Source organism: Chiloscyllium punctatum, chromosome 40, assembly GCF_047496795.1.
Source record: "Chiloscyllium punctatum isolate Juve2018m chromosome 40, sChiPun1.3, whole genome shotgun sequence".
In the NCBI taxonomy this organism is placed as follows: Eukaryota; Metazoa; Chordata; class Chondrichthyes; order Orectolobiformes; family Hemiscylliidae; genus Chiloscyllium; species Chiloscyllium punctatum.
The window spans coordinates 11,812,229-11,828,698 of NC_092778.1; the positions used below are offsets into that span (position 1 = coordinate 11,812,229).

General features: G+C 42.5%; 1 protein-coding gene across 3 annotated transcripts in view; it reads left to right on the forward strand.

Annotated features, from left to right (window-relative positions):
- sdk1a (sidekick cell adhesion molecule 1a) overlaps nucleotides 1–16,470 on the forward strand; it is a 903,166-nt gene that overhangs the window by 866,674 nt on the left and 20,022 nt on the right. For all 3 annotated transcript variants that reach the window (XM_072559294.1, XM_072559292.1, XM_072559293.1), the window contains 3 exons: nucleotides 922–1,047; nucleotides 3,998–4,162; nucleotides 16,254–16,391. In XM_072559294.1, the coding sequence (XP_072415395.1) occupies nucleotides 922–1,047; nucleotides 3,998–4,162; nucleotides 16,254–16,391 (429 nt within the window). The remainder of the gene's footprint in view (nucleotides 1–921; nucleotides 1,048–3,997; nucleotides 4,163–16,253; nucleotides 16,392–16,470) is intronic.

Sequence of the window (16,470 nt, forward strand, 5' to 3'; positions counted from 1 at the left end):
TTAAATCGCTCATGCCAGATCAGAAGCTGTAACACACTTGGATTAGGTGTGCCTAGAAATAGAATTTCCTTTTAAGTAATGTTAGGCTCACAGAAATTATTATCTATCCAGATAATTAAGCATGAGCCTAATACATTAAAATGAATAATCAAATAAAAGGACTTCTAATTAACAGCATTCTTCATACATTAGAAATTGTTATACTTCATAACATAAATGCTACTGCTGGTTTATAATCGCTTACTTAAATAGCATCAAAGCATTGTTGCATTTTAATCCAAGTTCACAGGCATCTTTTGTCTGTATTTTCATCCATCCAATTCATCACTAAAAATGGCAAAGGTTAATTTTCACCAACCAAGGAGTTCAAAACTAGAGGGCATAATTTTAATGTGAGAGGAGAGAGATTTAAAAGGGAACTGGATGGGTGAATTTTGCACACAGAGGGATTGGTATGTGAAATGAACTGCCAGAGGAAGTGGTAAATGCAAGTACAATTACAACATTTAAAAGACATTTGGACAGGTACGTGAATAGGAAGGATTTAGAAGGTTATGAACTAAACACAATCCAGTCAGATTGGTTTAGTTTGGCATGAACGAGTTGGATCAAAGGATCTGTTTCCATGCTGTATGACCCTAAGGCCGCACCACCAAGAAACAGTCCTCGGTGCACCTCTACTTTTACTTAATGTTGGTGGGGAGTTATTAGTTTCTTTGTTGGGAGTCAGCATCTTAATGCGGGGGGGGGTGGAAAACTGGTACTGATGAAATATTGGTTTCAATATTTTAAATGGATAACTAACTCATTATCTGAGTGCTTAATACTCATTGAACATTATAATTTCTAAAATCTCAATGTTTCCATGCAAATTGCTTTTATTCTTTACTTTTTAGAGTAATTTCTTGACATTTTGTGCAGGTTCCCCTGGTCCCCCGCTGAACCCCTCAATTAGTGAAACTGCCTCTACACTCACTGTTCATTGGACACAGGGTTTGCTTGGAGCGGGACCAATTCAAGGCTATGTAATTGAAGCACGACCCTCAGGTGAGCATAGCTGACTTCAAGCAGTAGTTCATCTTAGTAAACTTCAAAGTGATTTCCTTAATAATTCAAATATGTTACAAGAGACCATCCTGGTTAGAGAATTTCTTTAAATATGTTGCTTTCTTTTTTTTTCCAATTTTCCTGTTAAAAATGAATGATAATACATAGCATTGTTCTCTACCCTGAAGATATAACTTTCAGGTAGAGGTTGAATCCATGCTCTCAGCTTTTGTTCTTCCTATGAGGTAAAACATTCAAGAAAATAAATCTTTGTCAAAGTTAATCATGATTTGAAGACACCGGTGTTCGACTTACAAAGTAATTACAAAGTTTAAAATCACAACACCAGGGTTATAGTCTAACAGGTTTATTTGGAAGCACCAGCGTTCAGAGCACTGCTCCTTCATCAGGTGATTGTGGAGAATAAGATTGTAAGACACAGAATATATAGCAAACGTTTAATGTGTGATGTAATTGAAATTATATATTGCAAAAGACGTAGATTGTTTTTAAGTCTCTCATCTTTTAGAATGACCATGTTCGTTTCAGTTCTTTCATATGTAAATCACATAACTTTTTGTTTTAAAAAGTTACATTCTCAAGAACTTTAACAATGGGTGTCATGTTGGCCCAGATAATGTATTGAAGGTGTGAGTTTCCGTATGAGGCTGTCTGTGCCACAACGGTCAGACTGATTCTAATCTAAAAGACAGATTTACAGAATCTTACATGGATTCATGCAGTTATTGAGCAAAGTGAAATGTAATTCTGCAATATGAATTCACCCCATAAACTTATATATGTATGTGTGCATGTGGGTGTGTGTATATGTTTGGAGGGAGGGGGCAGTGTTATGAGTGTGTGTGAGTGTAAAGGGGCTAGGAGGATGTGTTATTTAGTTATTTAAACTAGTTATTTAAATATTGGAATAGTCACATCTGAGTGAGTAAGATGCAGATGAGAGTTTTAACCAAACATTGCACAGGTAGAGCAAAGGTGAGTAATGTTCAAAGGCTTTCAGGTAGGGAGCTCAGATTGGAGTTGATTGGTATACAAAAACTTTGACTCAGCACACTTATAACACCCAAAATACATGTAATAAAATACACACACAGACACACACAAAGACATGTGTTCTTACCAATCACACACTCAAACAGTATATTGTAGAAACTTTTGATCCAACACTGTTGGCATGATTTTCCCATTTTTAATTTGTATTTTGTTGAGTAAGATACTTTGCACACAGTCAAGACCCATGGTGTTGAAGGTAGCAGAGTAGCAAGAATGGAGGATTGGCTAACTAATAAAAGACAGAGTTGAGATCAGGGGAGGATTTTAAGGATGGCAACCTTACTTATAGGGATCAATAGTTGGGTGACAATTAGTTACAGTCTGTATTATTGACTTGGATAAGGAAAGTGAATGTACTTTTTTTATTCATTTATGCGACCTGGGTATCATTTGTTGTCTGTCCCTAGTTGCCCTTGAGAAAGTACTGGTGAGTTGCCTTCTTGAACCACTATTAGCAAGTTGTCATATGATACAGAAATAAGTGGGAAGCCAAGTAATGGGATGACACAAAGAGTCTGCAGAGGGATGTAGACATTTTAAGTGAGAGGTACAATCTTGGCTGTTGGAATATGAAGTTATATGCATTGGAGGCTAGAGGAGCTGAATATTATTTAAATGGAGAAAGGAGGCCACAAAACCGAACCCAGCAAGCCTGGACACACATCACAACAGAGTTCAGTGTAGTGTCCTGGATGAAGAAGGGCATCCAGTAGAGGAGAAAGAAGGCCAATGATCTTGTGTGCTCTGCAAGGGTAATTGGAACAATCTTGTCTCTGAAAACTGGTCCACACAGGACCACCACTCACTCTAACCCTACCACTGTAAAGCAAACAGACAGTGGTCCTCCATCCGCTCCCATTATATGTATGTCTAATATTATAGCTCATTACAGGAAAAATTGGCACATAGACAAGCTGAAACTTCCAAAACTGTGGGGTGGGGGTATGGGGTGTGCGGACATGCATTGGGAAAGTGGCAGGAATCATGGTCCTTACTTATTCGACTTGAGATGAAAATTCTGGAACTGGTCTGCAAAGTATATGGCTGATCCCATTGTTGAAATTGATCCATATAGAAACCTTGGATGTCCACAAAGAAGAAAACAAAATTACCCAGTATGCACAGTGGTGTGCTTTGCTCTTTGCTCATTACCACCAGTGCTAACTCATTATTAATCTGCACAAGCTTTTATCCATCATCAACAGCTAATTCCTTCTAATGTCTTATGCAGGCATTAATGGCACCTAAATTCCCTCTAATTCTTCCTATTGCTGCACAGACCTCTGGGATTCATATGCGGCAGTGACTTCCGAAACTGGAAGTCAAAGTATCCGCAAACAGATCAACGTGTACAACTCTCCAAGTGGCTGTGCATCCACACATCTGAGAAGGAACATTGATTGGCACCCACAAAAAAGTCAGAAATAGAGGCTGTCATCTCTGCCTCTACATCTAGGAGGAAACTGGTGAAACCTCAAAGGATGCACCACCAAGGCTTTCCCTTGCATCTTCCCCTAGCTCAGAATGCCACCTTGCTGGGTACTCTTCTCAGGTCACACTTTGGAACACAGTGTGGTGAGCATACCACTGGCGGGTATCTACATCTGGTCTAGGAAGAAATTTCCCTAACTCTAGCGATGAAAGGACTACCAAAGACCAGGCACTCACTCACTTCCAGTCAAAAGGTGAGCTGCTGTGCTCAGCTATTAATGGCATTGTCAAAATGCACAAAATGAAGGTAACATTAAGAACAAAATGTGTTAAAAATAATTATTAATGCTATCAAATTGACCTAAAACCCTTGACAGTGTTTGTGTTCTGTGATATCATATTTTTACTGTTTGGATGCTTTAACATGATTTATTTGCTTTCTTAGATGAAGGTTTGTGGGATACATTTGTGAAGGATATACCTGGTGATGTGACGTCCTATGTAGTTAGTCGGGATCAGCTAAAGCAAGGAGTGAGCTATGAATTTCGGATTATCGCGGTCAATCAATTTGGATATGGGGAACCAAGCACAGCATCCATTGTAACATCAGGTAAATTAATTATTTGCTGCATGTCACTTAGCTTAATCATTTTCTGCTGGTGGAGGAATGAATCGATGGAGAGTGAATTCTCCTGGATGTTGTTTCCAATTTCCTATTTACAAGTTACAGAGCATCGACAGAATGTTGATTATTAGCAAGCTGCCTCTTCATCATCACAGTAGCAGACATTAATGGTGTAGAGCTTCAGTGTCAGGATGATAAAATATGATAAATTCATCGTTTGATTTATAGCTTTTCCGATCCTCTATTTTACCTTCTAAATGAAGTTACAAATATTAATGATGTGCATGAGTGCCTGTGTATGTGTCTTGGTGGGGGTTGGCTTAGCTCAGTTGGCTGGACGGTTAGTTTGTGAAGCAGTGTGATGCTACCACCATGGGTTCAATCCCCACACTGGCTGAGGTTACGATGAATGACTCTCCATCTCAACCTCTCTCCCCTCGCCTGAAGTATGGTGGCCCTCAGGCCAAATCACCGCCAGGCATGTCTTTCTCTCTCTAATGTGAGAGCAGCCCTATGGTCTGGTAAGACTACAGGGACTTGGCTTGATGTGTTTTGCTAAGGGGGTTTGTTTCTGTGTGTGCATTTAATCACATTTGTACTGTATATTATTAAAACTACTGATTTTTACTGACAGTTATTTACTGCTCTTCGCGACAGAAGAGAGTATTGAAGAAGCATTTTTTAAAACAGCAAAGAATTGTGGATGCTTAAAATCTGAAATACAAACAGAAATTGCTGGAGAAACACAGCACGTCCAACTGGACCTGAAACATGAGCTCTGCTTTCTCTCTACAGGTGCTACCAGATCTGTAGAATTTCTCTGGAAATTTCTGTTATTGTTATCAAAGAAAAGTTGCAGTTTCATATCAGTTCAAGGTCACATTCACCAACGGCTGCATGTGACCCATTTATTTACAGTGTAACCTGATTTCATGAACAAAATGTTTTAATTTTTTGGACTTTTCCATCATTTGAATGTTTTCACAATTTTTGCTCAACAGCAGTGATGGTACTGTAACATGTGGAGAGGAAGAAATACATGGCTAGTTTGCTTGAGACCTCAGTCACACCTTGTTAAAAGATACAGAATCAGCGTGAGGTTGATCTGGTGGTTGGTGCACAGACAAAAGCAACCAGGCTAGGTAGAGAAGGAGCTAGTTCAGAACCTGGTGCTATCCCACTCGGCACAATGCACTTGCTACCAGTGGATAGGAGTATAGACATTCAGAAGGATGTATAGGATTGTAACCAAGGCATCTCAAAGCAGGAACCTGTCCAACAGGGTAAAGAAAGGAACTATAATGTGATAGTTGCAATGAATTGATTAAATAAAGAGGTAGATAGCATACTTTTGTAAACAGGATCAAGAATAGTTTTTTGTTTGTTGCCTATCTAGGTGACGAATATTTTGAAGTGACATGAAATGATGTTGGCGAGATCTAGTCATGTGATCCACGTTTGGGGCCAACAATAAAGGAAAGATCCTTTCTGGAGTGTATCTGGAGCAAGGCACTAAAACTGTCTTCAAGTGTGATACTATATAAAAGGGAAAACTAAAAGAGAAATAAGAAGTAGATGGAAAAAAAGACATTAAAGCAGGAGGACAACGTAAGATGGATGACCTAAACGGGTGATCTTCACAAAAATGCAGAGATTGTAAGGAACTGAAAAAACACGGGCACAAATTCAACCTAAAGGGTATGATGATGTGACAGCCATTACAGAGACTTAGCTTCAATACAGTCAGGATTGGTAACTGAATATACCAAACCATGATATTTACAGAAAGATAATAGAATCTAGTAAATATGGAGGAAGAAGGCTTAGTATTTAAAGAGGTAACCACTTGAATGATAAGAGTACCTAATGACAGATATGCAGGTGATGGAGGTGGAGTCGCTAGTCTTAAAATCCTTTTTGTTTATTAATTCTCTGGAGTTATGTATATGACCCCTATGAAGTAGCATAATATACAAATGCAGAGATTAGACAAGCCTATAACAAAGGCAGAGTGCTTCTAATGCGAGATTTTAATTTTCTTATAAATTGGGATAAGCAGAGTAGTGCAAGTCAGTTTATGAATTTCTTGGAAAAAAGAACTACGAATGTTGGAAATCAGAAATACAAACGGAAATTCATAGAAAAACTCAACAGGTCTGGCAGTATCTGCAGAGAGGAATGTTTCAGGTCCAGTGACTCCTCTTCAGAACTGACTGTGGCTAGGAAAAGGTGAGTATATACATTGAAGATGGGGTAGGGGTTGAGTAGTAAATGATAGGTGGAGCCCAGAGAGAGAGAGAAAAACTGTAATCCAGTTGGGCAGACAAAGGAATGGATAATTGTCATCTGAGGAGAATGAATAACTGCTAATAAAAATCATTAGGGGCTGACGATGGATTGGTTATGCTCGCAGAGTCAAAAAGTGTGGTACTGAGAAAGATGCTGCCTGACCAGCTGTGCTAAGGAGCAGGCAAGTCGACATTTTGAGTATGAGCTCTTCATTAGGAATGAAGGTGTGGTCCAAGGGGGCTGAGAGATAAATGGGAGGGGAATGGGACTGGGGACAAGGTAGCTGTGAATGCGATATGTAGATGAAGGTGGGGGATGATAGTGATAGGTTGGAGAGGAGGGTGGACCAGATAGATGTGAAGGAAGATGGACAGGTAGGACAGTTTAAGAGGGCAGTGCCGAGTTAGAGGGTTGGATCTGGGATAAGGTTGGGGCATGGGAAATGGGGGAACTGGTGAAATCAACATTGATTCTGTGTGGTTGGAGGGTCGAAGGTAGAAGATGAGGCGTTCTTCCTCTAGGCGTCGGGTGGCAAGAGTTTAGTAGTGGAGGAGGCCAAAGACTTGCATGTCCTTGGCGGAGTGTGGGGGGGAGTTGAAGTGTTCGTCCACAGGGTGGTGAGGTTGTTTTAGCGCATGTCCCAGAGATATTCTCTGAAACATTCCGCTAGTTGGTGACCTGTCTCCCAAATTAGAGGAGCAACGGACACAGTAGATAACATCTGTGGAAGTCTCTGTTGGATGTGGAACGATCCTTTGGAGCCTTGGATGGAGGTCAGGGAGGATGTGTGGGCACAGGTTTTGCACTTCTGGCAATGGAAGATGTCGTAAATGGTGGGTGGGTTGGTGGGGGATGTGGACCTGACAAGGGAGTTGTGGAGGGAATGGTCTCTGTGGAACGCAGATAGGGGAAGGAAATATATCCGTGGTGGTGGGGTCTGTTTGTAAGTGGCGGAATTAGCAGTGGATGACATTTTGTATGAAGGTTGGTGGAGTGGAAGGCGAGGACCAGGGGTGTTCTGTCCTTGTTACAATTGAACGGATAGGGTTCAAGGGCGGAGGTGCGGGAAGTGGAGGAGATGTGCTAGAAGGCATCATTGACCATGTGAAAGGGGAAATTGCGGTCCCTGAAGAAGGAGGCCATCTGAAATGTTCTATGGTGGAATTGGTCCAACTCGGAGCAGATGCATCAGGGGCAGAAGAATTGGGAATGAGGGATAGCGTTTTTACAGGAGACAGGGTGGGAGGAGGTGTAGTCCAGGTATCCGTGGGATTCGGTGGGTTTGAAGTATATGTCCTGTTGATACAGTTACCAGAAATGGAGTTGGAGAGGTCCAGGAAGGGGAGGGAGGTGTCCAAGATGATCCAGGTGAATTTGATGCCAAGGTAGAAGGTGTTCATGAAGTTGATGAACTGTTCAACCTCCTTGTGGGAGCACAAGGTGGTGCAGTTACAGTCACCTATGTAGCGGAGGAACAGGTGGGGAGTAGTGCCAGTGCAGCAGCAGAAGATGGATTGTTCCACATACCTGGCGAAGGTTCTGCCTTCTACCCAAAATTCACAAACCTAACTGCACCCGGTCGACCCATTGTCTCAGTCTCCTCCTGCCCCACTGAACTTATCTCTGCATACCTTGACACCGTCCTGTCCTCTGGTCCAGGATCTCCCACATACATTCAGGACACCACCCACACCCTCTACCTCCTCCGTGATTTTTTTCTCCCAGCTCCCAAAGCCTCATCTTCACAATGGACATCCAGTCCCTGTACGCATCCATCCACCATGATGAAGGCACCCAATCCCTCTGTTGCTTCCTCTTCCCACCAACCCAACCAGTGTCCTTCCACTGACACATTAATTTGATTGGCTAAACTGGGCCTCACCCATAACAATTTCTCCTTTGAATGCTCCCACTTTCTCCAGACCAAAGGGGTAGCCATTGACCCCAGCTATGCCTGCTTCTTCGCTGGGTACGTGGAACAGTCCACCTTCCATAGCCACACCGGCACCACATCCCACCTTTTCCTCCACTACATAGATGACAGTATCAGTGGCGCCTTGTGCTTCCATGAGGACGTTGAACAGTTCGTCAACTTCACGAACACCTTTCAGCCCGACCTCAAGTTCACCTGGATCATCTCGGACACCTCCCTCCCCTTCTTGGATCTCTTCATCTCTATTTCCAGCGACCAACTCAACACGGACATCTACTGCAAACCCACTAACTCCCACAGCTTCCTGGACTACACCTCCTCCCACCCTGCCTCCTGCAATAATGCTATACCTTGCTCCCAATTCCTCCACCTCCGCCGCATCTGCTCCCAGGAGAACCAATTCCACCATAGAACATCCCAGATGGCCTCCTCCTTCAGGGACCACAATTTCCCCTCCCATGTGCTCTCCTCCAGTGCATCTCCTCCACTTCCCGCACCTCTGCCCTTGAACCCCACCCCTCCAATCACAAGGATAGAACCCCCTGGTCCTCCCCTTCCACTCCAGCAACCTCTGGGTACAACGATCATCCTCTGCTAATTCTGCCACCTACAAACAGACTGCACCATCAGGGTGCACCATCATTTCCCTCCCCACCTCGATCTGTGTTCCACAGAGAGCATTCCCTCTGCGACTCCCTTGTCAGGTCCACGCCCCCCCACCAACTCACCCACCACTCCCGACATCGCCCATTGCCACTGCAAGAAGTGCAAAACCTGCGCCCACACCTCCTCCATGACCTCCATCCAAGGCCCCAAAGGATCGTTCCACATCCAACAGAGATTTACCTGTACTTCCACACGTCATCTACTGTGTTCCTCTACATTGGGGAGACAGGGACAATCTCTAGGACACGCGCTAAACAACCTCACCACCCTGTGGATGAACACCAACTCCCCCTCACACTCTGCCAAGGACATGCAAGTCTTTGGCCTCCTCCACCACTAAACTCTTGTCACCCGACACCTGGGGGAAGAATGCCTCATCTTCTGCCTTCGACCCTCCAACCACATGGGATCACTGTTGATTTCACCAGTTTCCCTATTTCCCCTGCCCCCACCTTATCCCAGATCCAACCCTCTAACTCAGCACCACCCTCTTGAACTGTCCTACCTGTCCATCTTCCTTCCCACGTATCTGGTCCACCCTCCTCTCCAACCTATCACTATCATCTACATATCGCATTCACAGCTATCTTGCCCCAGTCCCACTCCCCTCCCATGTATCTGTCAGCCCCCTTGGGCCACACCTTCATTCCTAATGAAGAGCTTATGCTCAAAACGTCGACTCGCCTGCTCCTTAGATGCTGCCTGACCAGCTGCGCTTTCTCAGTGCCATGCTTTTTGACTCTGATTTCCAGCATCTGCAGTTCTCATTTTCTCCTGTGTGTGCTAGCAGCCCATGTGATGATAAGGCCTGCTGTGTGGGGTTGTATCTTAGAATCCCTAGAGTTCGTGAAAATAGCCCTTCAGCCCAACAAGTTCACACTGGCCCTCCGAAGAGTATCACACCCACACCCATTCCTCATTATTCTACATTTACTCCTGACTAATGCACTTAACCTATATATCCCTGAACACAATGGGCAATTTAGTGTGGCCAATTCACCTAACCTGCACCTGATTGTGGGAGGAAACCGGAGCACCCAGAGTAAACCCACGCAGACACAGGGAGAATATGCAAACTCTACACAGACAGTCACCAAAGGCTGGAATTGAACCCAGGTCCCTGGCGCTGAGAGGTAGCAGTGCTTACCACTGAGCCACCATGCCAGTAAGGACGTGGGAGCAGGTGCTTGGGCTCTAAAATTATTAAGCTCTATATTGGTTCCTGAAGGCTGCAGAGTTCCCAAGCAGAAAATCAGATGCTATTCTTTCAGATTACGCTGAGCTTTGCACGAGCACTGCACCAAGCCTGAGACAGAGATGTTGGCAAGGGAACACAGATGGTGTGTTGAAGTGACAGATAGCTGGAAGTTCAGGGTTATTTTTGTGGACAAATATAGGTGTTCTGCAAAGTGTCAGCATTGTCAACAGTGAATATAGTAGACTAGATTAAGTGAAGTCCAAGTAAAGCGCTACTTCACCTGGAAGATGTGTTTGGGATCTTGGATCTTGAGGACGGAGGAAGTAAATGGATAGGTGATACACCTTCTGCTCGAGGGAAGGTGCCATTGGGCTATGCAGGTATGTTGGGTGTGGAGGGGAGTGGACCAGAGTGTCCAGAGTGAATGGTCCCTGCAGAAGGTTGACAAAGGAGAGGGTATTATGTGTCTATTGGTGGCATCTTGCTGAAGGTGGCAGAAATGGAGGTTAATGATGCTTTGGATGTGGATGCTGATGGTGTGGTAAGTGAGGATCAATGGGACCCTATTGCTATTATGGGAGGGAAGAGAAGACGTGAGGGAAAAAATACGGGAGATGGGTTAAACACGGCTGAGGGCCCTGTCAATCGGTGATGGGGAATCTTCAGTTGAGGAAGAAGGTAGACATTTCAAAGGCTCCCTTGTCAAAATAGACATCATCTGAACAGGTGTGGCAGAGATGGAGAAACAGAGAGATTAGACTGGAGTCCTTAAAGGAAGCAGGGTGTGAGGATGAATAGTCAAGCAACTGTGGGAATCAGTGGGCTTTTAATGAATATCAGTGGCCAGCTTATTCCCACAAATGGAAACAGTGATTTCAGGGAAGGGAAGGAATGAGTTAGAGATGTGCCAGGTGGAGGTGACAGTGGCATGGAGATTGGAAGCAAATAAATATTTCCCATTTTGGATGAGAGAGGGAAGCAGCACCAATGATGTCATTGATGTACCTGAGAAAGAGTTGTGGGTGGGCACCAATAGGACTGGAATAAGGAATGTTCTACATACGCCACAAAGAGATAGGCACACTGGGGCACATAGCTGTCCCTTTGACCAGAAGAAAGTGAGAGGAGTTAAAGGAGAAGTTGTTCAGAGTGAGGACAAGCTGAACCAGGTGAAAAGGGTGATGGTGGATGCGGACGATTCAGGCCTTTTGTTTTAGCAGAGAGAGCCCTGAGACCACCCCGATGAGGGATGGATGTGTAAGGGTTTGTACATTCATGGTGAAGAGATGGCTGGAGCCAACGAACTGGAAATTCTGAAAATGATGTAAAGCATTAGAAGAATAGTCGATGTAAATGGGATGGGATTGGACAAGGGGAGAAAATATCGAGTCGAGTTAGGAAGAGATGCGATCTGCGGGGTTTGAACTGCTTAAATTTGTTCAGGATAGTTTTTGTAGCAATATATTGGACTGCATGGTTTCAGAGCTTGTGCTTTTTGAGACATAGCCTAACTGAAAAGAGAGAATGAGAAAAGAAGTGGAAACATTTGGTGTCGAAGGGGGACTGACACTGAAACTGACTGTAAACAATCTCTCGGGAGACTGAAATCTTTATACAATAAAAAAGGATACAGAGGTTTCCAAACTCACCAACAGTGTCCTGGTCCAACTTTGTGGCATCATTATTTTTGTAAATAACTGGGATTTTGGAACTTTTTACTGATATTGTTGCTGATCTTTACCAAGATTGGAATTGGTAAAACCACAAGGGGGCAGGCGATACTAAATTTCATAACAAATAATGAGCCTGATTTGGTTAACAGTCTGACAGTGCATGAGGATTTGTCTAGTGGCAATCATAAAAGACAAGTTCATCTTTAGACGCCTTTGAAATACAGTGGTGCAGTAGTGTCCATAATTCCGAGTCAGGAGGTCCAGGTTCAAGTCCCATCTCCTCCAGAGGTGTGTACTAACATATCTGAACAGGTTGGCTAAAAAAAAGACAAGTTCAACTTTGTTTTTGAAAACAGAAATACAAAACAGTTACTCAGATTTTAGATTTGCGTAAAGATGCCTTGAGTAGAATAAGGCAAAGTCTGTCCTCAGTAAACAGGATGAATTTGTAAATAGGTAAATCAACAGAAAGGCAATGGAAGGTGTACCAAAAAGGATTAATGTGATTCAGAACCATTTTATTTTCCTATGGATCAAGCATTCTACTTGCCAGTTAAAAGACAGCCATAAACGATAAGAAAATGTGGAGATGCCAGTGTTGGACTGGGGTGGGCAAAGTCAAAAATCAAACGACACAGGTTATAATCCAACAGGTTTATTTGAAATTGCAAGCTTTCAGAGCTCTGCTTCTTCCTTCAGCGTGGTATGACAGGGAGGAATAAGCCATAGTATGTTTAAGCAAAAAGTTAACAACTTTAAAACTATCTGCCTTTACTGAATCTTTTAATCAGTTAGGAGATAGATTGCTGAAAAAAATGCAAAATCCAGATTCCTTTCAAGTCTTTGTCCCTAGATAATTAAAGGTTTTATCAATGTACAAGAGGTGACATCTCAGGTTAGACAATGCAGCTTAGGTGTGAGATACCCCTTAAAATATGTCTATGTTTTAAGCTGAGGTGTGGTTTTAATTTTTGACAGAATAGAGTCTTGAATGAAATAATTCTCCCCCCCCCGCCCCCCAGCGTTTTGTATGTGTTTTTTTGACAGAAAAGAATCTTGAAAGAAATAATTCCCCTCAGTGAGTGTGTATGTGAGTGCGTGTGCATGCATTTGATACAGAGAGTTGTGCAAGTGTATGGATGTGTGAATGAGCGTGTGGGAGAGGGTCTGTGTGAGTGTGTATGAGAGAGTCTTGTTTGGAAGTATATAGTGTAGTGGGATTACTTGTAGTGTGACATGAACACAAGATCACGGTTGAGACTATCCCGTAGGTATGGAACATAGCTATCAGCCTCTGTTCAGCGATTTTGCATTGTTGCATCTCCCAAAGTCCACCTTTGAGGACGCTCACTCAAAGATCGAAGGCTGAATATCCTCGATTGCTAAAGTGTTCCCCCACTCGAAGGGAAACCCTGCTGTGTGTTGATTATTGTGCGGTGTCCATTCATCCATTGCTGTTGTGTCTGCATGGTCTCACCAATGTACCATACCTCGGGGCATCCTTGTCTGCATTGTATAAGATAGACGACATTGGCTGAGTCACATGAGTATCTGCATGTACATGGTGAGTGGTGCTTCCATGTGTGACGATAGCATCCATGTTGATGACCTGACATGTCCTGCAGTGGTTGCCATGGCAAGGTTGTGAGGTGTTGTGATTGATGTTGTCCTAAAGGCTAGATAGTTTGTTGTGAACAATAGTGTGTTTAAAGTTCACCTGTTGTTTGAAGCTGAGAAGTGGAGGCGTAAGGAAGGTTGTGGCAAGACATTCATCATCATCGATGATGTGTTGAAGACTGCAAAAAACATGGCGCAGTTTCTCTGCTCCAGGGAAGTACTGGATGATGAAGGGTCCGGTATCCGGTTGTATCCCCTGTCTGTTTTCTGAAGAGGTCATTACGGTTTTTCACTGTGGTACCATGGAATTGGCGATCCATGAGCTGAGCATCGGATCCTGTTCTTATGAGTGCATCCTTCAACATCCTCAGCTGTCCATCACATTCCCCTCCATCTGAGCAGATCCTGTGTATGCGTAGACCTTGTCATTTGGGGATGGCTGTTTTAATATGTTTAGGGTGGAAGCTCAAGACATGTAGCATCGTGAAGTTATCCATAGGCTTGCAGTAGAGTGTGGTGCTGAGGTGTCTGTCTTTGATGGAGATGTGTGTGACCAGGGCTCATGTGACTCGGTCAATGTCGACTATCTTATACAATGCAGGGAAGGATGACCTGAGGCACGGTACATTGGTGAGACCATGCAGACACTGCGACAACTCATGAATGGACACCATACAATGATGAACACACAGAAGGTTCCCTCCCAGTGGGGAACTCTTCAGCAATCCAGTACATTCAGCCTCCAATCTTTGAATGAGCAACCTCCAAGGCGGACTTCGAAATATACAACAAGTCACTGAGCAGAGGTTGATAGCTACGTTCTATACACGAGGATGGCCTCAACCATGATCTTGTGTTCATGTCACACTACGAATAACCCCACCACACTATATACTCTCACACTTGCACACTTACACAGCCCCTCTCACCCACAAAAACACTCATACATGCACTCACACATACACACGCACGCACATACACTCACTCTCTCAAGTGCACAAAAACCGGACCTCAGTTTAAGTGAATAAGTGGGACCTCACACCTAAACTGCATTATCTAACCTAAGATATCACCTCTTGTGCATTGATAGAACCTTTAATTATCTAGGGACAAAGACTTGGCAGGGATCTTAAGTTTGCACATATTTTCAGCAGTCTACCTCCTAACTGATTAAAGGATTCAACACGGGCAGCTAGTTTTAAAGTTGTTAACCTTTTGCTTTCAAATACTGTGTCTCATACCTTCCTATCATACCATGCCTGAGAAACGAGCTGAGCTCTGAAAGCTTGCAATTTCAAATACACCTGTTGAATTATAACCTGGTGTCATTTGATTTTTGAAAATAAGGGCAATCAAAAATTAAAAGGAAAAGCATACAAAGATGTAGAAACAAAGATACTGCCGATTGAGGGAACTGCAACAAAGGTGACAAAATAAACCATAAAATCTTTATGACTTGAATATTATAAATTTGCAAGGAATATTAAAATTAAAGCCAAAAATGATAACTATGTTAGAAACAAAAGAGGGTGGTGGAGCAACACGGTCCTGTAAAAGCTGATCATGATACATTAAATGAAAATTACAGTTTAGAGATCATATTCAATAATTTAAATATAGCACTAGATGAAAAGGATATCACGTTGTACATTGTCAAGGGAGCTAATGTTGAAGCAGGACCAGGGGTTGCTGAAACTATAGTAACAAAAATAACAAAAATGATTAATGAAATAATGACACTAAAAGGCAGCAATTCCCCCAGACCAGTTAAGTCATGTTGGATGATGACCAGTTAGGTCATGCTGGATGAGAGCACTGCAGGTGCCCTAACTGTCTCTTGACTCAAGAATCTTCCTTTCACATATTCTTCCACTATTTATGAAAATTAAAGAGGGAAACCTGGGAATTAATAGACCAATTGACCTCACATCTGATGTCAGGAACTTGGAAATATGTAATTAAGGAATGAGCGACTAAATGCTTTTCCAATTTTCAACTGACAAGAAAGAGCAAGTATGTATTTGTAAAGTGTAGGTCATCTCTTATGAACCTAATCAAATTATTTGAAGATGTGACTAATGTAACAAATAGGGATGTTATTTATATGAGTATCCAGAAGACACTCAGTAAAGTGTTTCATATCAAACTGTTAACTGAAGTTAAAGCTTATGAATTTGAAGATGAACTACTGACCTGGTTAGAAAATGTCATAAGTTTTAGTAGACCGAGATTAGGAATGAGGGGCAGGATATGATTAGTAGTGTCTCAAAGGGAACTGTAAATGTGTCAAGAAGTTACCATATTTATATATTCATTATTAATAACTTAGATGATTTGGTCCAGAGTTATAAGCAACATAGATAGAAATATAAAATTACAAGTATTATTAGATAAAGTAAATCCATGACAATTAGATTTCAATACGGACAAATGTAAAGTTTCATTAACTGGCAGAACAGAGTTAGTCTAAGTAGCCTACTCCTGTTCCTTTGTTCAAGTTGGTGCAGCATACAACTTCAGTGCCTGCAGTATCTAAGCCATGTTGGGAATTTGCAGTTGTTTGATATGTACAAGTTACATGCAGTCCCTCCAACTGTTTGCTGTAAAGAAATTGAGAGTGAAGGAAATGAAATGGTAGAGGTCTTTCATATTAGATAGCAATTGCTTATGTCTAAACTTTTGCTGTGCATTTTCTTACAGCTCAACTGGGAAAACCTCCATTTTATGAAGAGTGGTGGTTTCTAGTAGTGATGGCTCTCTGCAGCCTTATTCTCATTCTGCTCATGATATTTGGACTGATCCTACATGGACAGAGCAAGAAGTACAAGAACAATACTGGTAAGATATTCACCAGCTTGTAGAATGGAAACTTGTAATAATCAACATTGCTTCAAAATTTACAAATTTAGAAGTGTCT